This window comes from Podarcis melisellensis (genome assembly GCF_964234715.1).
Source record: "Podarcis melisellensis genome assembly, chromosome: 13".
Taxonomy (NCBI): domain Eukaryota; kingdom Metazoa; phylum Chordata; class Lepidosauria; order Squamata; family Lacertidae; genus Podarcis; species Podarcis melisellensis.
In genome coordinates, this window is record NC_138545.1 from 15,539,103 (window position 1) to 15,564,732 (window position 25,630).

At 47.7% G+C, this 25,630-nt stretch overlaps 1 protein-coding gene across 4 annotated transcripts in view; it reads left to right on the plus strand.

The window, feature by feature from the left end:
* Positions 1-335: 335 nt before the first annotated feature.
* Positions 336-25,630, plus strand: part of SETD1A (SET domain containing 1A, histone lysine methyltransferase) — a 30,141-nt gene continuing 4,846 nt past the window's right edge. Inside the window, exons 1-19 of one of the 4 annotated variants that reach the window (XM_081883570.1) lie at positions 336-678; positions 2,354-2,472; positions 4,324-4,476; positions 9,449-9,544; positions 10,493-10,763; positions 10,859-10,965; positions 11,357-11,580; positions 11,729-12,803; positions 13,557-14,459; positions 15,135-15,311; positions 15,495-15,582; positions 15,707-15,841; positions 16,717-16,791; positions 17,612-17,887; positions 18,651-20,132; positions 21,275-21,444; positions 22,277-22,387; positions 23,381-23,500; positions 24,975-25,112. In XM_081883570.1, the coding sequence (XP_081739696.1) occupies positions 4,339-4,476; positions 9,449-9,544; positions 10,493-10,763; positions 10,859-10,965; positions 11,357-11,580; positions 11,729-12,803; positions 13,557-14,459; positions 15,135-15,311; positions 15,495-15,582; positions 15,707-15,841; positions 16,717-16,791; positions 17,612-17,887; positions 18,651-20,132; positions 21,275-21,444; positions 22,277-22,387; positions 23,381-23,500; positions 24,975-25,112 (5,586 nt within the window). In that variant the 5' untranslated portion in view covers positions 336-678; positions 2,354-2,472; positions 4,324-4,338. Of the gene's footprint in view, positions 679-708; positions 731-2,353; positions 2,473-4,323; positions 4,477-9,448; positions 9,545-10,492; positions 10,764-10,858; positions 10,966-11,356; positions 11,581-11,728; positions 12,804-13,556; positions 14,460-15,134; positions 15,312-15,494; positions 15,583-15,706; positions 15,842-16,716; positions 16,792-17,611; positions 17,888-18,650; positions 20,133-21,274; positions 21,445-22,276; positions 22,388-23,380; positions 23,501-24,974; positions 25,113-25,630 lie in introns of those variants that run through there. The other 3 variants (XM_081883572.1, XM_081883573.1, XM_081883571.1) reach the window with 3 other exon arrangements.

Genomic DNA, 25,630 nt, shown 5'->3' on the forward strand with positions numbered 1-25,630 from the left:
GAATTGAACGATTCGCCACCATCCTACGTTCGCAGAAAACACACACACACAAAAAAAAAACAACCCCGGAGAAGGGTTTAAAAAACCAAAAACCAACCAACCTAACGTTCTGCGGAAGCACTGGAAAACGAAGTGAAATGCGTGACCCTGTGAACGGTGGACTGCCTTCCCCTCCCCTCTCACAGCCCAGTGTCGAAAGCGCAGATCAGAAAAAACAACAACACGACGACGACGAAGCCGGAGAGCCGGCAAAACCGTCTCCATAGAGAGGAGGGAGGGGGGCGGTGGTGGTGGTGAGGAGAGGAGCAGCGGTTCTCGCGAGAGCCTCGCCCGAGAGTCTCGCCCGAGCGCTCTGGCCCCGCCCCCTGGTCCCTGTCGGCAGCGGCAGAGGGTTGTCACCCTTTTCCCCTTCCCTCTTTTCTTTCCCCCCCTTGTCCTCCCTTCACAGGTCGCGAGGCGAGAAGAGCGGCGGAGCAGCACGAGACGCCGAGAGAGAGCGCGAGGGAGAAGAAGAGAGAGCTCGCTCGCCCGCTCGCGCGGGGGGAGAGGGAGGCAGCGCGCGAACGAGCGCGAGAGGCCGGACGAAGGGAGGAGGAGGAGGGGGGGCCGCCGTCGCCGCGCGTGCGCCCCCTGAGAGAAGGGAGGAGGAGGAGGAGGAGGAGGAGCGGGTAGGAGCAGGTGACGCGAGCGAGCGGGAGGCGGAGAGGGGAGCGCGCGAGCCCCTCCGCTGGTGAGGGGCGGGGGGGGGGAAGAGAGGAGAACGCGCGCGAGTGACGGGTGCGTTGTGGGGGGGGGGCGGAGGAGGAGAAGGCCTCGCGCGGGAGGGGGAGGGAGCAGGAGGGCGCCTTGGGTGGGCGGGGCCGGGGCACCTGAAGGGAGGGGAGGACCCCCCCCCAAATGGGCAGATGGGGTTGTAACTGAAGAGAGGGGTTTGGGGAGGGGGCAGTCTGTGTGGGGAGGCACGAGGCACTAGGGGTGTTTTTCGGGGGGAGGGAGGTGGGAGAGGCCTTTTTGAGAAGGGGGTCCTGTGAGGAAGGCCTCTCCTCCTCTTCCTCCTCCAGCTGACCAGGCTGGGCTCTCAGGGAGTATTGGCAGGGGTGGGGGTATCTTACTGGGGGTGCTGAAGTTTTCTCTCCCCCCCCCAGACATGTATTTAGGAAGCGAAAGGAGCCTCCCCAAAACAACGGGAGGAGGCGTGGTGTGGAAAGAAGGGCCCTGTGGGTGGCATCCGATGCTACAGAATAGAAAATTCCTATAGGGAAAGGGGCATTTTGAGTGGCAGGAGAGCATTTGACGAGGGGTGGTTTTTTGGGGGGGTGAGAGAGAATCAGATCGTTTTGAGGGGTCCCATTAGCAGCAAGGCAGAGTGAAGCGGTCCATGGAGGGTGAGGTTGAAAGGGAAGGATGATCTGACAGGGTTTGAAGAGGGGAAGGGGGAGAAGGGAGATCTCCACCGATTGGCTGGATGGTAGAAATGGGCGATGTTGCAGAGATGTCTGTGAGGAATAGATTTTCCATATCTGCATGACTCTGTGAAAGGTGAAGATGGGCAGAGAGAATGGGAGAACTGATGGATGTATTTAGGGGCTGGAGAGAGAGAGAGAGAGAGAGAGAGAGAGCGCTCCCATAGACAAATGGGAACAATTAACTCAGGATGGCTTGGAGAGAAGTTGAAAAAGGTCGTGATAAATTGTAAAGCTTAGAGGTAAGGCCTTTAGAGGATAGAGGAGGAATACTCAAAATGGGGGGACAACAGGTAAACCTTGCAATGTTTTAACTGCAAAGTAAATTAGAGGTGAAGACTGTGAGGCACAGAGAACATCTCAGAATGACAAAAACTTAGATGGGAAAATAATTTTTAGGGCAAGCCTTTTTATCAGGAAATCTGTTGATGGGGAGGAGCCGAATATGCGGAGGAAGATGATTATTGATAAAGTTGAAGAATAGGGGGAAAAACTTTGTGGGTAGACCCCAGCAGAACAGGAGGCCTGTGGATTTCGTAATCCCACTTTGAGAATTTAATTTACAGTATGCAATCTTCCTATAGCTGGAGGCATCTGAATTCAGATTGCTTCATCTTGCTTTATTTTAGTTTTAGGGTAATGCATTGTTGCATAATTTTGGTTAATTTTTAATTTGTGAGCATAAGTAACTTTTCCTCTTAAGTAGGGAGGAATACATGTCACCAGGGGATAGAATTGGGAGTCCTGATTCCCAGCATTCCCTATTCTAACATGCCATCTGTCTTCCAAGGAAGTCTTTTTATTCTACTGCCTGAGAATGTTTCATTATGCAAATTCATATCCATCATTTGCTTTTTTTTTTACATTCACTTTTTGTACTTTCTTCCTAGTTTCCCAAGTGTTTTGTTTCACATTATGGACTGAACCAACTCCAACCAGGCTTTATTGCGAAGGAAGAAAAAACACACAGCTGTAATAGCTTGACCACAGACGAGATAATCCACAACAGGTACAATTTTATTCCTGCCCTTTGCTTTCATGCATTCCCTTTGTGCTGCACTTATTTGGACATCTATATTTCTGTTCTTATGCAATGAGCACGTTGCAAGGTTAAAATTGCTGGGCTTCTCAAATTTGCATTATACTTAGAGAGGGCATGTGGTTCTGGTAATTATATTCTTCATATTCGATAGGAGGTTGAATATGAATAAGGGCAGGATAATGTATTAAATTAACATTTTTCAAATATGTAAAAGGGGCAAAAATAACTTTGAAGTCAGACCAAGAGATTTATCAAGGTGATGCTTTTCAGGCATTAACCTCAGTTATTTCAGTTAAGGTGCATTTAGGGAGTATATTATTAAAGGAGGCATATGTGTGAAAATAATTTGCACAGGGTAATTATTATAATTTTGCTCCTATTTTAGCAAAGCTGTTTGCCACCAGTGTGGCAACTCTAAACTACTCTAAAACTAGGACTGTGTATGCTCTGTGATTTAAAAAAAAATCTACTCCAAGAAAAGCTAAACTCTGGTCCCCCTATAAATTATTTGTCAGATAATTGTAATCAGTGGCCATTATACCACTACAAATTTGCTCCAGTTGCACAAGTTACATAATTTCTCTTATTTTGCACAATTTATTCTACTATTCATATTTTAGGCATGGGAGGAGCAAGGCTAAAAATGTCTCATTTTAGTAATTCAAAATCTTATTCTGACAACTCACCAAGATTGGAGCAGGGACTGCCTGCATGCTATCAAGCATTTCTTCATAATTGTGTATTTTTGCTATTGCTTTAGAAGAATTTATAAATGACCTAATCAAAGAATTCCTAAGCAGTGTAATGAAATAATTTAAAACTGTTATCTGTATCAAGTTTAAAATTTAAAAACAAAATTTAAAAGCAAAATGTAAAAACAGGTATATGTAACTTGTTAACATGTCCAAGTAAAATTGCTGAAACACAAATATTTTTAGCAGGTATCTAAAACAGCTCAACAAAGATGCTTTATAATCACAGGAACAGAAGCTTGCTTTTTTAAAAAAATCTGCACTGTATACCACAGCTTTTGTTCCATGCGATCTTGCAGAACTGTAGCAGGTTCACAGTCCCTGCAATAAAGCTCTGCAAATCTCAAATCCAGGAAGCCCAATTCTGAGTATGTATGTAATTCATCCCTCTTCAAAAGTGGCCAATTTAATAAAAATTTTATAAACAACAACAACAATTTATTATTTATACCCCAGCCACTCTGGGTGGCTTCCAACCAAATATTAAAAACAGTACAGCATCAAACATTAAAAATTTCCCTAAACAGGGCCGCCTTCAGTTGTATTTTAAAAATAAAATAGTTGCATTCCACAGGGCAGGTGCCACTACTGAGAAGGCCCTCTGCCTGGTTCCCTGTAATCTCACAGCTAGGGAACCAGCAGAAGGCCCTTGGCGCTCGACCTCAGTGTCTGGGCTGGACGATGTGGGTAGAGATGCTCCTTCAGGTATACAGGACTGAGGCCGTTTAGGGCTTTAAAGGTCAGCACCAACACTTTGAATTTTGTACGGAAGCGTAAAACGGGCAGCCAAATACCTTTGTGCAAGTCCCTGAGCTTGTGCAATACAGTAATAGCCCTGATGGTAGTAAATGGATTATGGAGAAGAGGTACAGTTGTTCAGGCGGTTTAATATTAAACCCTCTTCTAGTTCTGGGATATACAGGCACATCTGCTGGTGGTGACTATTCTGGGTTCAAAGGTGTCTACTTCAGAAATGGCCAGGAGTGGGCTCCTTTGTTATTGTTAACTCTTTCTCATATTAGTAATCATATTATCTAATGCACTGGTTTCGTTTCTACTGCTCTAGGGTAAATGAGTCAGAATGGATCAGGAAGGTGGGGGTGACTTCCAGAAAACCCCTAACTTCCAGTGGAGAAACTACAAGCTCATCGTTGACCCAGTGCTCAAGCGGGCCCCCCACAAGGTCTACCGCTATGATGGAGTACATTTCAGCACTAATGTAAGTGGACAGAACTGGATTCTTATTTGGATGGAGTTGGGGAGGATTTGTTTGAGCTGTGCTGAGAAAGTGAGGGTGGTTCTGCCTTTCCTGCTGTGTAATATCCATTGGTCGTTCCAAGTACCCACTTTTTTCATTTGTGTTCTCAAAGTTTTAAACTCTCTGCTTCTCCTGCTCTGTCAGTGTACTGTGTGTGGGGTGGGTTCATTATTAATTTTTTGGGTGTTCTGTTGATTCTGGTTGGACAGCAGAATCCAAGGCACTGTTGCTAGATTGTGTGATGGGTCAGTTCTATGCCACACAGTCCCTAGATTACTTGTTTTGTGACCTCCTCCTCCTCCTGGTTGTCATAGGGTCCCTAACTCCAGCTTCCGTACAGATTTCTATGTCCTTGTGCATTGAGGCTCTAGGTACTGGATATTTGAATGCAGCAATCTGAATGCTTTGCAGATCTCTGATGCCTAAAATTTTGATGTCGGCTTCTGAAGAATTGAAGCTGCCTTTTAGGAGTTCTAAATAAGTTCATTTCCATTTTTGGCATTTGTTGTTTTTTAACATGGAACATACAGAGTGCTGTCAGGAAACATGGCAGGTGGGTTTTGTGTGTTGATGGCTACTGAGAGAACAGTGGTGTGAGAGGTGAACAGGGAAAGGAAATATGCCTGTGAAGGTGTAGCAGCCTCCCCAAAGGGTGGGAATGAGGAGGGGTGCTTTGACTGTAGAGGAGGCCAGGTATACCTGGGTTTGTGAACTCCTTAGGTTTTTGTTTCATCTCACAGCAAGTCAGTCACCACTTTTTCAGTGCCAATGGAATAACTGGGACTTGAGCAATTAAGACCCATTGAAACAAATGGGAACTTAAGTGGCTTAACCTTCCCTGGGTTGCACCTATAGATTCTCTGGCTTTAAAATGATTATAAAAGTGCAAATAAAAATGTTTAGGTTGGTTTATGGCTATTTTATGAATGAGTTTCCTTATTAGCAGAAGCAATAGAAAATGAAAAAAGGCATTTGATTTAGATCTCTGTCAGACATTGCTGGCATAGTGTTAAAGAAGAGAAAGCATTTGGTGGTCTCCAGGTCAAGTTCTTTGTATCCTATAGTGTGTTACTGCAAATTATGAATTTCAGTACAGACACCTGCCCCAGTTCAAGCAAGACACAATTGGGCTTATGTCTGTTGGCTGACATTTGATTTGACTTCTGCTGTTTTTAATATTAATAAAGTGTTTCATTTTAAAATTGTTTTCTAAAGTCCCTAGTAGTTCTTATTTTAGAGTTGCCATTAAACTCTCCAACAATATTTGGTTCCATTTTAATTTCCTCCTAGAAATGAGGATGGACCTTGTAGCATTGGAGCAGTTTGAAGAGCATAGTCTTTGTCTCTTGGGTTGCCTGCCATACTTGAAAAAATTCTTTCTTAATCGTTAACCCACCTCTGAGGCTACCTTTGGTTGTTTGGTCCGTTATTTGTTGGTTATAGAATAATTTCTACTGCTTAACTTTCATTGTTTTCCTGTGCACTGTAAAAGCAAGATCCATTGAAATCAATGGAACTTATTCCCACATAGCTTGTGTAGACTGTACTGTGTTATGCCCACTTTAAAGACAGATTGAGACTGAAGCAACCTGTTTCAAATATGATTTCCTCCCAAAACCACTATAGTACTTGGAATTTGGAATATAAGGACTACAATCTCTTTTTAGCCCCTTTGCTAATCTGCTATTTGTTTTGGAAAGTTGTTTAACTACGCATTGGGGTGCCTCTTAAGCTATTGCAACCAAATTTTGCGTAGTTGTTTCTGACCTCAAGGAATAGGTTTTTATCTATGTTTGAATGCCATTGCATGCCATTTTGAATCAAGATGGCAACTGAACCTTTCAGAGCTGTCATATTCTTCCTTGGTCAGACCATACCTCGAGTCCTGGGTCCAGTTCTGGGCACCACAATTTAAGAAGGATATTGACAAACTGGAACATGTGCAGAAGAGGGCAACCAAGATGATTAAGGGTATGGAGGAACAGTTAAGGAAGTGCGGATTGTTTAGCCTAGAAAGGAGACTGAGATCATCTTAAAAATATCTAAAGCAGAGCTTTCCAAACTGTGTGTTAGTGTGTCATGCAATTCTCCCTGCGCTCCTGCTGGGACGTGAAAGGGGGTTAGTTTAACCTCTGGTTTGCTAGTAAACGGAATTACCTTGTCGCAAAATGATGCATGTCTAAAAAGTGTGTCACCAGTGTGAAAAGTTGGGAAAGCTCTGGTTTAAAGGGCTGTCACATGGAGGATGGAGCAAGCTTATTTTCTCCTACTCTGGAGGCTAGGACTTGAACCATTGGATTCAAGACAGCAGATTCCGAATAAACATCAGCAGGAACTTTCTAACAGTAAGAGCTGTTCAACAGTGGAACAGACTCCCACAAGAGGTGGTGAACGATCTCCTTCCTTGGAGGTTTTTAAGCAGAGGTTGGATAGTCATCTATCATGTACGATCTAGTTAAGATATTCCTGCATTGCAGGGGTTGGACTAGATGCCCCTCGGGACCCTTTCAACTCTAGGATTCTGTAACTTTGGCCACTGATTTCACAACTACACTGATTTTTTTTTTTTTAATTTTACAAAATTCTCAAGCAACACCTGGCATGAGGCTTCCAGCTTTAAATGTTTGGTGCTAAAATAGTAAGCCTGCGGTCATAAATACACTTGCAGTGATTCCCATCTAGCTCTGTGGAACTCAAGCTTTGACAACTGGGCTGTAGGATGTGTGCCTATGGTTGTTTACATGTACCTCAAGCTCTAATAAAATATTGTTATGCTAGTCCTTCCATTAATATAGGAGACAAATGTGAAAACACAGATGCCTGATTCATGCAGCCCCCTCTCCTCCTTAACCTTTCTTAGGCTCCTGATGTCAGCCACAGCTCTGGCATCATGTCTCACCAATGTAAGGAGCACAAAATCCAAAAGATTCTACATGCTGAGAGGGTTGCCAAAAAATGAGTGTAGCTCCTTCTTGAAATATTCTGATCATTGCAGCCAAAGGAGGAGCTGTGTCTTCCTCTGTTTACAGTCCCTTTTCTTCCTGCATAGCATGGCAACATTTGATGTGCTTAGTTTCACTTTTCTTCTAGCCTGAGAGTCTGCTTCCCTTGTAGCTGTTGCTTTGTTTGAAAATTCCCCTAAGCAACAGAAGAAGCAGCTGTGACAAAGACACGGTTCAAAGCTATAGAGAGCCTGGGGGCAGGTGGACAGGAGAGAGAAAAGGTGCTGTCTATGATGAATTGATGATTTGGGTCATGTTTGTTCAAATAAGCATCAATGACACTGGGAGTCAGCCTTAAAATTCCATAAAATAACAGCAGTTTGTAGCACTCAGACCCGTAATTGCCCAGAATCCCCTCCCCCTTTTCTCTAATAAGGTTTATTGGAAATATGCTTAAATGTAACTTGGTGAAATTTACTTCCAAATAAGTCACTTTGGGTTGGGGTGGAAGTGAAGCTGAGTATGATGGCCATATGCACACCTGGGCTTACCTCTATTTCTACTACTAATAGTGCATATAGTACTGTTAATTTGCAGAAATTCCCCCCCCCCCGTGTTTGTCTTTATCAGGAGGATAAAGTGAGGGAAGATCACTATTCTCATTGATAGATGAGAGGAACTTGTTCAAGTCTATAAAATGAATCCATACAGAGGTGGGGCTTCGGTTCACCCCAAAATTCTAAATCTGCTCTACACAGTTTTTTATAGCTTTCCTCAAGAGCAGCCACTAGTGTATCTCACTCACTTGGGCCCAGATATAGACATGTTTATGGCTTATATTCTGGGAGCAGCTTAGAAGGAAATTTGACTGCTCACACCAGAGCCACAAGTCCACATGTAGATCCTTAACTGAGAAGAATTATCATCTTTTTTTGCAAATGGCAAATCACCATGAAACGCTATGGAGCAGTTCTTAATAACTGGAAACATATACAAAGTCCTAATGTACATTATTGCCTTTTAGAATACTTTTTCCTAAATCTTCCCATGCTTTGCTTGTTTTGTATTAACGTCTTCTTTTCACCTGGATTCAGCCTTTTAATGAACATTACAGCTAAAGAATTCATTTTCGTCTTCGTATCATATCTTGGGCTCTTACCTTTAGCTGGCTAATCCAGATTAATTGCTGCTTGAATGCTTGGAGAACTTTACTGGGGTATGATTCTCCAGTGTTCAAACAGTGCTGCAGAGAATCATAGTGTGTGATCTGCATCCTGTCCCAGTTGACTTGCTGCCTTTCCCCTGAGAACCCAGAAACCTTCAACATAGGCCAAGGCTGGAGAACATGTGGCCCTCCAGATGTTGTCAAACACCAGCTGCTGACCACCTGAGCCAGCATAGTCAGTGATGCTGGGTGGAGTTCCATTCCAGCAGCACCTGAAGGGCCACAAGTTCCACATCCTTCATCCTAGTCTCCAATTGTGTTTCATTTTTGTCAAGTATTGGGGCAGAACCAGTGTTCGAAACTCCCATCGTTCTAGGTGCATTTTGTGACAGGGAATTTCATTAGCAAGAGCAGTTTCTGAGCTTAGTACTGCACCTAAGATTTCAGATTAAAACCGCAGAGTGGAAGGAAAGGGGGACCTTTTTCTGCCTCCGTGCTTCCAGCTACTCTCTAAAGAGTGGAGAAGAGACCCTCTTAATAGTATTAAGGGGTGGGCAGGAGAAGGACTACACCATGTGAAAATTGAAAAAAAGATTTTAGCTGCAGTTCATTCATTTTCAGCTTTGTATTATTGTTATTAAAAAGCGCGCCTAGACATTCCGTTGTTGCGCCCATAACCTAGGTTTAAGGCGCCATTTAGCTCCTAGCTTTCATATCTCAGTTTCTAACACTGGGCAGAACCAAGAAGCACTTTTTTATTCCAAGGAGTTCTGTTTCCTGTAAAGGCTTTTCGCATTGTTAATGCCTAACAAAATCTCTTCTCAAGGATTCGGGCCACGCTCCTGTGAGTGATGTGCGGGATCCCAGACGCAGGATATGGTCCAAGAACAGAGACATTTCCCTCCCTGTCCCAAAGTTTAAGGTAAGCTACATCCCACCTGATCATGTATCCTTCTCCAAGTCTTCCAAATCCTCAGCACAGCATTGCTGCCACATCTTCCTTAGCTGGAAGCCTGGTAAATGTTCAGGAGTGGCCAAGTGTATATAGGTTTATGTCAGGCTGTAAATTAATTGACTGAATTCTACCCTAAATAGTTAACTTGGGATTTGCTTACATTTCTGGTCATCTTGAGGAAAAGACAGCTTGTGGGAAAGCTGATAACTGTATGTGTGTGAAGTACAAATATATGTCCTGATCTGCCTTGACCTTGGGGCTAAAAGACAGCAATTGTGTCTTGGAGAGAAAAGTTATTGAATTCAATCTTAAGAGGAGAAATGTGATGGAAGGGAGGTTTGGGAGTGCAGGAGAAGAGGAATGGCAAAGAAAACTGCATCTCTTTTCATTCTTGTACTCATTGCTGAGTTCTTTGAATATGTTGTTGTGAAATGTCAGTGGATGATGAATGTGTACTTCCACAGGGAAAAGCTGGGTTCAAAAAACAGTTGAAAATCCTTCAAAGGGGAAAAAGCTCCAGAATTTGCCTTCGTAACAAACTGGGCAGATTAAGAATATCTAAAGTTCATTGGCTATAACAAATTGTCTGGATTCATGCAGATATGGCGATTTTTTTTCTTGGGAAATTACTAGGGTGGTAGTGGGGGGCATGGAAATGGGGTGTGTTTGAGGTTATCTTGTCTTGGGTGGAGTTTGACAAGCATAAAATCGGAGGTTCAGGAATCTTGAATGCACTGATGAAGGGTCCACCCAGCAGTTCTGCATTCTCTGAACCTCTATTGGCAGCCCATTTTAAAGCTTTTGCTGACTATCCAGAGCATTGGATGATTTTTCTTAATTATTGGGGTGGGGGGTAAGCACTTTGGCAATTGATTTAGCCCCCTCGCCCCATCTCCCCTTTTGTTTCTTCTGCAGCTGGATGAGTTCTATGTGGGTCAGATCCCTCTGAAGGAGGTGACCTTTGCCCGGCTCAATGACAACATCAAGGAGCCCTTCCTGGCGGACATGTGCAAAAAGTATGGAGACATTGAGGAGATTGAGATCCTCTACAATCCGAAGAACCGCAAGCACCTGGGCCTGGCCAAGGTGCTCTTCACCAGCACAAGGGGAGCCAAGGAAACAGTCAAGAACCTGCACAACACTTCGGTCATGGGCAACATCATTCATGCTCAGCTCGACATCAAAGGTGCTTGTCCTCCTCCGGCCATACTCTCGGTTCTGTTTTGCCACCTCTGATTCAGAGTAGTTCCCCTTTCCAATAAACGGCTTTTCTCTCCACAGGTCAGCAGCGAATGAAGTATTATGAACTGATTGTGAATGGCTCCTATACACCCCAGACTGTCCCCACTGGAGGCAAAACACTCAATGAGAAGTTCCCAGCGGACTCGGTGAGTCTGCTAAAATCTCACATTTGAATTGTCCAGGTTTAGGGCCACTTTTTCACAGGAATCCTCATCGAAGGATTTTCTTCTGTGTCCAGGATATGATTCTCATTCCTAGTAAAAATGGCCATCCTTTGACTCTCTTCCCCTCCCACCACTACTCCTCTATCTTCCCTCTCTGCACTGCCTGTCCACAAGGCTTCTGCCACCTGCTGGTTGTCAATGCCCATAGGAAAACAATGCTCAATTCCTGCTTCTTTGCTAAATGATTGGTATTTTCCCTCGGAGGGGGCTGCATGCAAGTCAGCTTGGAATTAGCTACATGACTGGTCCCCATATTTCAGTCTAGGTGGGACTGCATGGTGAATAATCTGCTCTCAATCCTTCCCTTTTGCAGTCAGAGTCCCGAAGGCGCCACTCAACAGACTCCTCGTACGCTAGTAACACAATGCCTTCAACGCCTGGCAATGGCACACCTTCCTCTCAGGACACTCCTTATTCCAGTGGTAGGCAGGATACACCTTCTTCGTATGGCCAGTACACGCCACAGTCGTCCCAGGGGACACCATACACTCCCCGGGGAGGGACGCCATATTCTCAAGATTCTGCTTACTCCAGCAGGTGGGTGATTTATATGTATATCTGCCCTAAGCCCTGAGTGATCTCAGTGGCATTGCATCCTTGAGCCAGCTTGTCAGGGCTGGCTAAGTGGGAGAGAGCAAAGACTGCTAACTCATGGTACTGTCTCTTCTTAATTTTCCTCCTCAAGGCAAGGGACTCCAGGCTACTCAAGCTACCAGCCAGAGTCAACATCGTACAAATCCCGCCGACATGAGAACAGCTTTCCAGACTCGTACTCACGTCGGCATTATTCTTCTTCGTCCTCTTCCTCCTCCTCCTCGTCCTCTTCTTCCTCCTCCTCCCACTTCCGTAGCAATGACCATCACTACCCTCCCTACAATCAGCAGTTTGACGGTGGCAGCGGTGGCGGCGGCAGTGCTGCCACAATCAGCAGCAGCAGCCGGTACCAGCGCCTCTCATCCACCTCAGAAGGGCGCCCGTCTTCTTCCACCCCCTCCTCTTCCGCCGCCACCTCCTCTCATCGCTCCCACCAAAGAGAGGACTCTGGTTTCCATTCCCGGCACAGGGAGCGCTCCCAGAGGGATGAGGCGACTCCTTCCTCCACCGTCAGCACCCCCACGGTCACCACCCCCTCCTCCTCCTCTTCGTCGTCTGTGGCCACCCCAGCCCCAGATAGTGCTCAATTCCAGAACAGCCACAGCTTCACTCAGCAGAGTGCAGAGCCCTTTCCAGCACCCAGCGTTCTCTACCCACCGTACACAGCCACTCCGGAGCCTTTCTCCCTTCCCGTGGAACCCCTTGCCGTGGACCAGGACTACCGGCTGCTCCCCACAGCCGAGACTTTTGCTGCCAACTCCTTGCCTCCTACCGAATTTCTTGCTCAGGAAACTAAAGAGAACACCAGCCCAGCAGTAGCAACCATTGCAGCTGCCGATGACCGGTCCCATTCCCCTGCTGTGCAGACCTCGCCAGCCCGGTCTGGCTCCCCTGCGCCTGAAACTACCAACGAGAGCGTCCCTTTCACTCAGCACAGCAGCTTGGACTCCCGCATCGAGATGCTGCTCAAGGAGCAAAGGTCCAAGTTCTCTTTCCTCAATTTGGACACGGAAGAGGAAGACGAGGAGAAGGGAGGGCCCAAAGGAGTGGAGCCGCATGGGCCCTGCACTCCACCGCCTCCCCTTCCTGTCAGTTTTGAAGATGTGGTGCCAGCGCTGGACATGGGATCAGGAGCAGAATCTCCCAAAGCCAATGGACAAGATAGAGTAAGTTCTGAGGATTTTGAATGTGGCAACTTTTTTGGGGGGCGGGAGCTAAGTGAAGGACCGAGCCATAGAGTATTGACCATAGAGTATTGAGTGACTTGAGAGGGGTGGGATGCAGTGGAATATTCTGAAAGAAGGTATAGGTGGCAGGCTGGAACCTTGAACACAAATACAGTACTCTATGTGGCACTGCATGTGTTTGGATGTGTGTCACATAAATTCAGTCATGTTTGCTGCACTTGCAGATCTTGGGTTTTGAACCATTAGAAATGTTTGTTGGGACAGTTAACAGGGCATTGATGATGAACTGTAGGGAGGTGCTGATTGCAGAAATCCTTGCAGGTATCATCTCATCTCCTGAATATCAGCCTTCTTAACAGATGCTGCATCCAGCTTTCTAAGATTTTATGCACAGTCACGAGGGCTAGGAACTTACCTAGGTATCTTCGGTGTCTTATGAATTGGGAGAATGAGAGATAACTTGAGGCTAGAGTTTTTATGTTTGACTTTGGCGGCATCATGAAATTTGAATTTGTTTCAAGATTATTATTATTATTATTATGTAGTGTGAATAATTTAATGATATTGTTAGGGTTAGACAGGTGAAAAGACTGGACTGCAGGAATGGGGGATAGTGTTTTGGGAGGTGGTTTGCAGCAATTGCTTTCAGGGAAATGAATGGTGCATGCTGCAGAAGCCAGACAATTGGCTCACTGTGCTATCTCCCTCCCTCCCCTTCTCCTCCCAAATAAGGCATCTCAACAATCTTCAGGTGAAGACATGGAAATCTCTGACGATGAAGCAGAGGTCGAACCCCCAACCCCTGTGGCAGGGGTGTCTGAACCCCATTTTCCTGTGATGCCGTCAGCCCTGGGCCACATGCAACTGGGCGTGTCCTCCTTTACCCCCCACCACCGACCAGAGCCGCCCCCCGCCTACCCGATACAGCCTCTCATGTCTGTCTCCCTCCCGCACCTGGCGGGCAAGACCCACTCGCTCTCCAACTACGGCCAGGTTGGCCCACGGCATGCTCACCGCCTCTCGGACTTCAGAGGGCGCGCGGGGGTGGTGGGCGGAGGCCGGGGTGCCCCCCACATCTACGACTTCGTCAACTCCATGGAGCTGATGAACCGGCTGGGCAACCAGTGGGGCGGGATGCCCATGTCCTTCCAGATGCAGACGCAGATGCTGAGCCGCCTGCAGCAGCTGCGTCAGAGCAAAGGCCAGTTTGAGGACCCTTTCCCCTACCACCGGGAGGCGGCTTCTTTCTGCGGCCGCCCCCTCTACGGCCACGGCTACCTGCTGGAGCAGGCGAACCGCCACTTCCAGAGAGACCAGCTGTTCATGCAGCAGCCGTCAGCAGTGGGGGCCTCGGAGCAGCAGCAGCCGCAGCAGCATTCCTCGGAGCAGCCCCCTCTGCCACCCCCACAGCGCCTCCTTGATTTCCGGGCCTCCCCATGGGGATACCAGGAGGAAGTGGCTCCACCCCCACCTCTTCCCAAGGACCCCCATGCCTCCGTAGTGGACAGCGTCCTTGAGACACTCATGCAGGAGATGAAGAGTATCATGCAGCGTGACCTCAACCGCAAGATGGTGGAGAACGTGGCTTTCAACACCTTTGACAAGTGGTGGGAGCGCAAGGAGGAGAAGGCCAAGGTGATTGTGTGTGGGGGGGGGAGGCTGCCAAGAGCCCCCAGTCTTGGAAGGGGTGTAGGTTTGAGACATGGTTCCTAACTCTTAGGGATGGCGTGTTGAAGGGGTTGTGGGGATTTGGGAGAGCTGTGGGGCTTGCTTTGCAGCGAGTGGTATGAAAGGCTTAAGTTTTATTATTCTTACTGATACAGTGAAAGTGCAGAGTTCCCCAGAAAGTGGGCTGCAAACCTGCCACCGAAAAGCCACTCCAAGCCTTGCTTCTGCAACCTCAGGATGGCAGCGATGCTTGCAGGATGGCATGTGGGGAAGTAGAAGCTTAGCAGAGGCATGAAGTGTGTTGAAGGCAGCAGGGTGGATTAGTAAAGAGATTTGGATGAAGATGTAGGAACAGACCAATGGGTATGAAGAGACACAGGGAATGTGGAGCAGATAAACCTAATGAGATATCTGCATTTAGGAAATGAATCTCTCTGCATACATGGATTGAAAGGGTGCTGTTTAATCAACTTTGACAGATGCTGCAAAAATCATTCTTATCAAAAGTCTCTGTGTTCTGCTCTTTTTGAGCATGTGACTTACCAAGGGTTTGCTGCTCTGCCTACTCCTCATCCCAGATCCCGAACCCTCTTCCTCAGCCTCTCATCACTGCTGCTAATGCCCAGCTCTCATTATCTGCAGCCTTTCCAGAGTACTGTCAAACAGCCAGTCAAGGAAGAGGAGAAAGACAAGACAAAGCTGAAAGACCCTGCCCTGCTGTCCCTGGTTGACTGGGCCAAGAGTGGCGGCACTGGTGGCCTGGAAGGGTTTGGCTTTGGGACTGGCTTTCGAGGAGTTCTGGGACTCCCATCCTTCAAGGTGAGGGCCATGGATCCTCTTGGGTTGGCTGTGGCAGCAATCCAGCTTCAGGATCTGAAAACCTTGTTTTGTTCAGGAGGCTATAAGTGGGATGGGGGTCATAAGAGACAAAATCTGGTTGAGTGACTTGCTTGGGTGATGGCTTTCTAAGCCCTTCTCATCTTAGGGATCCTCTTGTTCCAGGTGAAAAGGAAAGAGCCATCCGAAATCTCGGAGGACAGCGAAGTGAAGCAGCCACACCCATCTACTCTTGCTGAAGAGGATGAGGAAGGTCAGTTCCTTCAGCCCTGGATAGTTATGGGTGATGGTTGAACTTTTTTCCATAATCAAGGGAGTGTTTTCTATCGTTAAATTAACTCAATCTTACCCTCCCTCTCCCCTGTTCCATCTTGCAGATAAGGATTCCTCACAGGTACCCAAAAGCTCCAAGAGGGATGATGAACGGATCAAAGGGCCGGGGAAAAGGCGGAAACTTTTCTGCCTGGATAGTGAGGGAGAGGAAGCATCTGAGGATTCATCCTCTGAGAAGGTGAGAAGAAGGCGCCCCTTATTTATTTGTTTAGGTTTAATTTATACACCGCTTGATTGTAAATGGAACCTCAAAGCAGTTTGCATTTTGGCTGTTCCTACCACTATGAGAAACCTCTGGTACAGCCTTCCCAACCGTGGGTCTCCAGGTGTTGTCGGACTACAACTCCCATCATCCCTGGCCAATGATCCAACTCTCTAGGGATGATGGGAGTTGTAGTCCCGCAATGTCTGGGGAGCCAAGATTGAGAAAGGCTCCTCTAGCCAGTTTCAGTTTCCCCCAGCGATCAGCCAGGACGCAGCATAAAGCAGTTGAATAGGTCTTTGCGGTAGAATTCTGAAATAGCTTGGATCCTAGAGCTCCCCTTTCCCCCACTGTGCCTGACCAGGTGCCTTGTTGGACCCGGATCAGGACTGCACTCCTCCTTTCCTACAGTCTTAAATGGCCATCCCCTGCGAAGCCCTTCGATGTGCCATCTCTCCTCTGTGGCTGTCAATGAGCACAGAGCCTGATGAGCATTTTACTACTCACTTAGCTAGGCTGTTATGTCCTTGGCACGGTTGGACCGCTTGACTGCCATTTGCTGCTGGGTTTCCAGGCCCTCCCTTTTCTTCTGCGTCTTCTCCCCCATTCGACCTCTGCTCCCTTTTCTTCAAGCAGCCGAGGCAGCCCTGAAAGCGAAATCACTTTCCAGTTGCGCTTGTAGCCTCAAGTCATTCTGCAGGACTTGAGTTCCTTTTTGAAGTCATGCCCTCTTCAAGCCACTCTGACTCAGGAGTTTGAGCTGACATTTTTACATGCGTACCCTTTCCTGCTGCTTAATGGGCTTGTTAAAGGATTTCGCCCCTGAGAAACATTTTATGCTGCTGTCTTCACAGGAGGAGGAGGAGGAGCGGAGGGAGGAAGGTGAAGGTTCTAGGGAGCGCGGCACGAAGAAGGAGGAATCTGAAGGTATTGACAGTTGCCAGTTACCAGAAATGATGAATTGCCATCACTAACATTGTCCTTAACAACAGGCTGTTGACTTAGGTGGAGATGAAAGATAGCAGGGTCTTTTCTAATCCGTGTGCTTCTTTTGGTATGAATCATACCCCTTCTGCGTGTGATTTCCCTATCAATGCAAGTAGCATCTCCCTTTACTCTGTTCTTGAAGCACTCAGGACACTTCTCTGCTGAAAAGCCAGCTGGTCATCAGCACTTGGCAGAGCTTCTGGGTTTTTTATATACTCAGTACTTAAATCCCTCCTTCTGCAAAGCTAAATGTTGCAACCTGTGGAAAATATGCAAATCTGGCCATATTTTTATTTGCACCATTGAATTAAAAAAAATGTTTTACATAATTCTGCTTTTGCTAGTCATAGGGAGGGGCAAATAATTTTGTGGATCATTGAAAACCCCACCCTCTGCAAGAAATGTTGTTCAACTGTCTCTCCAGCCTTTGACATTTCAGTAGGCTTCACCATGATCATGTGCTTTCAAGTGTATCTTTGCAGCCATGGGGTGGTATTAAACTAAGTCCTACTCAGAGTAGACCTGTTGAACTAAGTGGACCTGTTGCTCATATCTAGTAACTTCAAAGGGACCACCTGTGCGGACTAGAAATTGTGTGTTGTTTTTTTTTTTTTTAAAAAAAGTGGAAGCTGAAATAATTTCAGAAACTATACTTTGGACAAAGACCACACTCTGCTCTCTGCCTGTGCTATGCATGGGAGTGTGAAATGCTCACAGCCATGTTGCTGGTCTTACCTGTCCCCTTTTATCCCTTGTGCAGATGAAGGTGAGAGTGACGGGTCCTCCAAGTATTCTCTCTATGACGAGTCCGATGAGGATAGCGACAGCACTTCTGATTCAGAGAGCAGCTCTTCATCTTCCTCTTCCTTGTCCTCCTCTTCATCTGATGAGGAGGAAGCTGAGAGCATGGAGGAAATGGACGAATCTACCATGGACGGCTGCCCCACCGAGTCACTGAGAGACCTGGAAGAGAGAATGCGTCAAACCACAGACGCTGAGCTTGACAAGAAGAAAACAGAAGCAGGCCTGCTCCAAGGTGAGATGCTCTACCCTAAGTCCTCCCCAGCTCTGCCTGGGAGATGGGGAAAGTGTTGAGAGCAGCTGGACAAATTGCAGAGCGTTGGGAGGCCAAGATGTGGATTGCCATGTTTGCACTCATTATCTTACCAAAGGGCTGGTGAGCCACATATACGATGTCCCAACGTTGTCCCACTTCCATGGCTTTCAGTTCCTCCTGTATCCTGATGCCACCCAGCTCTACTTCTCCACCCCAGAACTTCTGCCTCCATCTAGTCAAGCATCTCCTGTGAGAGATGTCTGCTTGGATGTTTCATTATCGTTTCAAGCTCAGTATGTCAAAGACTGACTCACCTCATATTTTCCCCAATCCATTCTCTCATTATCTATTGACAACGTCACAATCCACTCTGTTGATCAGAAGCAAGCCTTGGTTTTCCCTTTGGTCCTCCTTAATCAATTGCCAAATCATGTCATTTCCCCCTTTACAATATTACAGAAATTTGGCCCTTCCTCTCTCTCCTCAGCCAAAACTCTAGTCCACCTCCTGCTTATCTCACAACACAACTGTTATAATTTTCTCTTTGGTTTTCCATCGACTCACTGGTTTTCTCGCATCTATCTCTCTTGCCAACATTATTCACCTCTCCCACTGCTTCCACCCTATTTAAATTATACCACTGCTTGCATGTTGGCTTTCTTTCCTGCACAGTCTCCTTGTTCTCACCTTAAAAATTGGTGACCCCACACTCACCAGTGCACAATTTATCTCCCTCATGCAGGCCATGTGGCAGAAGAGAAGCCTGCTCCTCTGAAGGATGGCATCCTGGCCCCGCATCTAGAGGAGAAGGATGTTGGGACGGCGCCAGAAGAGCGACCCAGGCCGGAAGAGCGACCTTCATCACCTATCCCACTCCTGCCACCACCCAAGAAGCGCCGGAAAACAGTCTCCTTCTCAGCTCCTGGTGAGGATGACGAGATCAAGGCGGCATTTGAGAAGCCACTAGAACCGGCTCCTTCAACGCTTTTGCCTCCGCCACCTCCTCCTCTTCCCCCACCACCTCCGCCGCCTGTCCCCACAGAGGTAGCACAGGCCCCCTTAGTGCCTGTAGAACCCATGTTACCATCCCAAGTGCCCTTAACCCTGGAAGCCCCAGCTCCAGTTGCCTCTCCCCTGCCTCCTGTAGCGCCCCCTGCCAAGGCAGCAGCCCCTGCCAGCCGCAAGAGGGAGCCCCCCAAAGCCAACCAAAGAACAATCAGCAACCTGCCGGCTGACCACGCTTCCCTGGTGAAGTGTTGGACGGATGAGCTGCTTCCGGGCGGCCGGTCCCGGAGCCGCTCTCGCTCTCGGAGCTCAGAGCTCCCACGGGTGCCCCAGCCCCCTGGAGAGGACAGGCTGCACCTGCGCGAGCGGATGGGCGCGTCCTCGCTGCTGGAGCTGGCGAATCAACCCAACCTGGCCGTGCTGGCAGATGTGGCGCTGAAGAAGGCTGGTGCAGGCAGTGAAGACTCTGAGGAGACGGAGACCTCCGACGAGGCCGAGGAGCCCAAGGCCGTGCCGCCGGTCCCCGCACTGCCCCCGGAAGTCAGCAGCATTCTGATGGAGCATAACTATGCTATGGCTGTCCGCGCAGCACCTGCCTCCCGCAAAGCCGACGAGGCGGTGTTGTCTGGCGCTGCCGACCTGCCGCGCGTGGATTTGTACAGCGAGCACATTGGCGAGGTCCTGGAAGCGCCTGAGGAGGTTGTGGCTGATGCCAGCGAGGTCAAAGCTGAGCCTGACGTGGGTGACCTGGTTTCGCTGCCTCCACCAGCCGAGAAGCCCAAGGCAGCTGTCCCACAGCAGCAGCAGCAACAACAACCACCACCTCCACCTCAGGCCAAGAAGCAGCCGCAGTGGCTCAAGGAAGAGGCCCTCAAGGACCTGGGGAACTTGCACTTTGGGCCTGAGGACCTATTCCTTTCAGAGAGTGAAGAGGAGGAAGAAGAGGAGGAGGAGAGTGCTGACAGCAGCGACGAAGGGGAGATCCGCAGGCGCTCCCTGCGCTCCCACTCGCACAAGCATGCCCCTGCTCAGCCGCCTCCGCTGCCCCTGGCCTTTGAGACACGCAGTGAGTTTGAGCAGATGACAATCTTGTATGACATCTGGAACTCAGGGCTAGACCTGGAGGACATGAAGTACCTGCGGCTAACGTACGAGCGCCTGCTGCACGAGGACAACAGCACGGATTGGCTGAACGATACCCACTGGGTCCACCACACCAATATCCTTCCTGGAGCAAATGGCAGGCAATTCTGGAGGGTTGGGGGCCGGGTATCTTTGCTGCGAATGCATCTTGGGGTTATACCATTTTGACTAGCAGGGCTTCCTCCACTGATATCTGGGAATTGTAGTTTGGTGAGGCCTGCTGCCACCGAGAATTCTGTTTTAAGATCTGTAGCTGCCCTCCCCTATAGTGCTGAAATTCCCTGGGAAGAGGAAATGACTGCTCAACCAGTTTATAGTGTTGAGTATACCTTGGGGCTTTCCATCATCACTGTTGGGTTTTTGTTTGTAGAATATGAAGAATTCATAAAATATTAAGGATAGCATGTTGATAGACTTTGTTAGCTCTGCAGTTGTTGCCCCTTGTTTAACAAGGCCAGCAGAGGCATTGGGGGCAGCAGGGTTAGGTTGCAGCTGCTGAAATTCCTAGCATTTAGCAGTTGTCTTGCGAACATTTCCCAGTTTTGCAATAGTTGGCAGGTTGTGCCATCATCACCATTATTGTGTCCCATGCTAAAGATTCAGAAAGGTGAGTGGTGAAAGTGGTGAAAGTGAAGTTCAGTTTTTCTGGGGGGTTTTTAAAAGCAAAACCTGTAATCTTTAGAAATGCAAAGCCACAAAAGAGGGAACGGCATGAGAATCTGTTTTACACTAGGGTCACTTTTGTGGGTTTGGGGGCAGTTGTTGTTATAACAAGATAAGAAATTGGGAAGCTTTAGTTGGTTGCATCCACAGAAGTTATTGTGTGAGGGGAAGGATTTCCACTTGTGCAGTGGAATTTCCCTTCCCTCTCCTCCCCTTCCACCCCCCAAATATGCTCTGGGGGGTTCCCTATACCCTCAGGAGCTGATGGAGAGGGAGAGAAGGTCCATTGCATGAATGGAAGTCATTACACTCACCCAATAATTTCCTGAATTCAACTCCATGCCTCTTCCTCGCCCCCCCCCCCATCATTTCTTCCAGGAGGCATGAGGTTTAATTCTGCTAATGGAAGAGATGCATGTATAGCAACCTTTTCACCAAGGCTTCTGAAGAGGGGGAGTTGCTTGCTTGGCCCAAACACAAGATGCAGAAAGAGGCCTGTGTCCCATTTCCTTGCTCCATGCTTTTCTTTTTCTCCTTAACTCTCCCCGCCTCCACTCACAAACATTGCGAACCCCAAGCGGAAGCGGAAGTCGTCAGACCTGCGGGAGCACCAGACAGGCTGTGCCCGCAGCGAGGGCTATTACCATATCAGCAAGAAAGAGAAGGACAAGTACCTCGACGTCTGCCCGGCCACCGTGCAGCAGCTTGATGCTGCTGACGTGCAGGTTAGACCCCTCTTTATGCTCTCTCTGCGGTTTTTTTCTTTATTCCCCCCCCTCAAAACTAGGTGCGCCCTATAGTGTGTCCTATGTTGCGAAAAATACGGTACCCTGTAAATAACACGGATGATGCTCTCATCTTCATGCCAAATTTTGTGCAGTACTTTAAGAGGCTTTTTATTGTGGCAAAAAATGCCTTCTTTAGTTCCACATAAGCATCAGTCCGCAATAAGCATGTACCTTATATATCGGCAGTTTTGTGTGCAGGTCCAAACTGACTTGGGAGCAACCAAAAGTTTGCAGGCAGGTCAGCCTAATGCCCCCCACCCCCCGGCCAGTCCTCTTCTCTCACTGGGTCTGAGAGAACTGGGAGTGGAATAGGAAGAGATTTGTTGCCTGTGCAGTTTGAAGGGTCCCACAGTAATCAAGAGAAGCAGGGGCTGACTAAGAATCTAAAGGAGGTGCTTGTGCATGTATAAGAACATGGGGTGCTGCTTTCTATTGAGTCAGACCATTGATCTGTCTAGCTCCCATGAGCACTTTTGAATACTGACAACATAAAATGCGAAAAGGCGGGGGAGTCTTCTCATTTTGAAAGTATCTTGTTTGATAGTAGTGGGAAGAAGTTACAGTACCATTCTTACTGCTTCCTAAGCATGCTGACCACCCTCACCGAAGCTGGGTGAATGTGCAGCTGGGATAGTGAGCCGCTTTTAAAGGGTGTCCCTTTCCATATGTGTGACTCTGCAATGATCCTCGGTGGTGTGTTCCCCTTCCACTGTAAGCAGAAGGATTTTGCTTTCATTCATTTTCAACCAGTTCTCCCCTCCTCCTTCAGGGCACCAACCGCATCCTGTCCGAACGGCGATCTGAGCAAAGGCGCCTCCTCAGCGCCATTGGCTCCTCCGCCATCTTGGATAGCGACCTTCTGAAACTAAACCAGCTGAAGGTACCCAATATGCCTTGTTAAGCAAGTTGAAAGAGTGGAGCAAGCAGGAGATGCGCCCTTGGCTGGGGGGATTAGGAGTGTGATCCTAGTATATCCTTTGGAAGGCAGAGGGCAATGGACTTGGCCTGGCATGCATTTCAGATGCTGAGGCTTCCCAGAATTGGGCATGGAGGGCTTCTCAGTAGGGGGTGGCTTTCCTCACAGAGCCAATCTTGATCCCCGTGATGCATTAAAGCACATTGCACTTTAGGAAGCAAGGAAGCTTTTGGACAAAGATTTTGTCTGTGCTTGAAAGCAATTGAAAAGTATCTGTAAGCTCAGATTTAATTGTTTGAGGGACTCCAGATAATGCAGTTGGCACAAGATCTTATCTGCTGTAGCTGAGTCTTTGCAGAATTTGGCTCTCCGCGATTGGAAATCGCATTGTGGGGGGCTATGAGTGTGTTAGGAGTGTGAGGGGAAATGACGGGTTAATTGGAGTATAGAAACCATATATTTTGAGCCATGGCAACCTATCCACTTATACAGTGGTACCTCAGGTTACATATGCTTCAGGTTTAGAACTTTGCTTCAGGATGAGAACAGAAATCGTGCTCCGGCGGCGGCAGCAGCAGGAGGCCCCATTAGCTAAAGTGGTGCTTCAGGTTAAGAACAGTTTCAGGTTAAGAACGGACCTCCGGAACGAATTAAGTACTTAACCCGAGGTACCACTGTAGTGTGGTTTTAAGTGACTCTTTATCGGTGGTGAAGCATGTGTGCATTGAGCAGCAATCATCAGGCAACGTTTTTCTAGAAAGCTAAGGACTAAATAATCTTGGAGGTTTTTTTTAACAAAGAAATGTCTGGAATCCAGATTGTATGCTGTGAGTTTTGCACAAACATGCGCACTCAGCCTAGCCCTCGGCTCCCATCTGTCCCAGACAGCACATAAGTATCCCGCTGCTTCTCCCATACCCATCATTCCTCTCCTCACCGTCCTCCTCTTCCCTTTAGTTCCGCAAGAAGAAGCTACGCTTTGGTCGGAGTCGAATTCATGAATGGGGCCTCTTTGCCATGGAGCCAATCGCTGCTGATGAGATGGTCATTGAGTACGTGGGTCAAAATATCCGGCAGGTGAGCAGTAGTGGAGGAGACGAGGTCTAGGAAGGAATTCTTGTTTCTGCTGCCTTGATGTCTTGTGCGAGCACCAGCCTTGGTCCACAGGCTTGGTCATATTGTTTTATCTTGTGTTTAAAACAATTGTTTCGGAAAGCTAAACATCATAATGTGGCTGGATCACTCCCATCCCTCACAGAAGCATTCTGGCTTTGTATGGCTGGTATTTAAAGGTGGTGGTGCCATAGTGGTGGCTGCAGATATCTCTCTACATGTTATTTTGTACCTCTGATTTTGTTGCATTAGGAGAGCTTTGTCCAGGATTTCACCACTACTTTGGTTTTTGAAAGATGACCCCTTCCCTAAACCTGTTCTTGTCCCTGAATTTCCTTGTATTATCTGTTGTTGTTGTTTTTTTAAAAAAAAATAACAAATGCTTGTGGGAAGGGGACTGTGACCAGTGGGCTAGTGCAATGGTGAAGTAGGGTGGGAAAGTACCAAAATAAATAAGCTTGGGCTCTGTGAGGTTCTTTACTGAACTACATTTCCTCATCAGAGGCCATGAAATGTATGCATGCATATGCAACCAATTGACACCAGAGGGTGCTCTGGAGACTACAGAGCAGGCCTGCCTTTTCATTACTGCCTTGGAGGACCTGTTTGCTTCCTGAGTGACGATTGTTCCAACCTTTTTTGCAGCGACACCCAAGGAATTTCCTTCCCAAATGATAGCCATGTTTCTGAGAAGCACTGCACCGACAGCTGTCAATTTGCACTTTGGCACTGGGAAAGTTCCTTAACTGTTTTCAGAGGGCTGCAGCAAAAAGGAGTCTTGATGGCACCGTTAAGACTAACTTTATTACGGCACAAGCTTTCATGGACAAGTGCTCACCTCACATACCTGATGAAGTGGGCACTAGCCTGCAAAAGTGCATTACACCATTTTTTATTAAGCTTAGTTTAAGGTGTCTCAAGACTCTGCAGTTCTTTCTGTTGCCCAGTACCAGATGCTGGCACATTCCACCTCCTAGATCAGAGGTGGGGGAACCTTTTTGGCCCAGCAGGCAAGCTTGGTCATCTCTCTCTATGACCAACTTTGACAGGCATTTTGACAGGCAGGACAACCTCGCTATCACCTGCTATCATGATGGCAGGTGATTGACAGACCTGCCAGGGTTTCTTGTGCAACATTTCCCCAGTGCCCATCAGCCATCTGCTTCTTGGGTGCTTAGGAACCTCAACGCTTCAGCTCTCCTTTCTGGAGGGATATTTAAGTTCCCATCAGGTGTTGTCACATGTGATATCAGGTATAGGGCAGGTGGCCATGGTTTGGGGAAAATCAAACCTCACAGGCCAAATCTACCCCAAGGCCCAGGGATTCCCCATTCTTGTCCTAGATGGGCAATCCCATCCCTTCCATTGACAGAGCAGCCTTGTTTTTTGTTCCATGGTCCGCTCTTGAGTGTCCAGACTCACTCCTTCTCCTTCTCAGGTGGTGGCTGACATGCGCGAGAAGCGGTATGCGCAGGAGGGCATCGGGAGCAGCTACCTTTTCCGTGTGGACCACGACACAATAATCGACGCCACCAAATGTGGCAACCTAGCCCGCTTCATCAATCACTGCTGCACGGTGAGCTATGCGGACATTGTAAAGGAAGTTCTCGTTAAATGCATTTATTCATGCAATGTTTTTAATGAACCTACCACTTTACAGAGTTACATGAGCAGAGAACAGCTCCAGTTTAATTTAGCTGCATTATTCTCATTTTGAGGTAGGCTAAGCTGCCCCTAATGTGCCTGCTTCCATGAAAAAGTCAATAAATCCTGCCTGGGGCACCGGGAGCAACTGTGAATTGTAGAAAGGAGCCCTGGGCTGCTGGTTCAGAGAGTGGGGAAGAGGCTTCCTGGGCCTCACATGGTTCACCCTTGTTACTGGCACTTAGCTTCACATGCAGTGGTTCTGGTCTGCTATTGTATTCCACACACCTTGGGAATCACAAATAGAACCTTTTTAGTGCTTGGGGGAGGGTCTCCTGGCTTCCAAACGAGTAACATGGTGAGCTAGTGAGGTGGTGGTGCTGCCATTGGCATAAGAGCTGATGTATTAACATCTTGTCCCGTTCATTTTTGTCCATCTTTCCCTCTCTT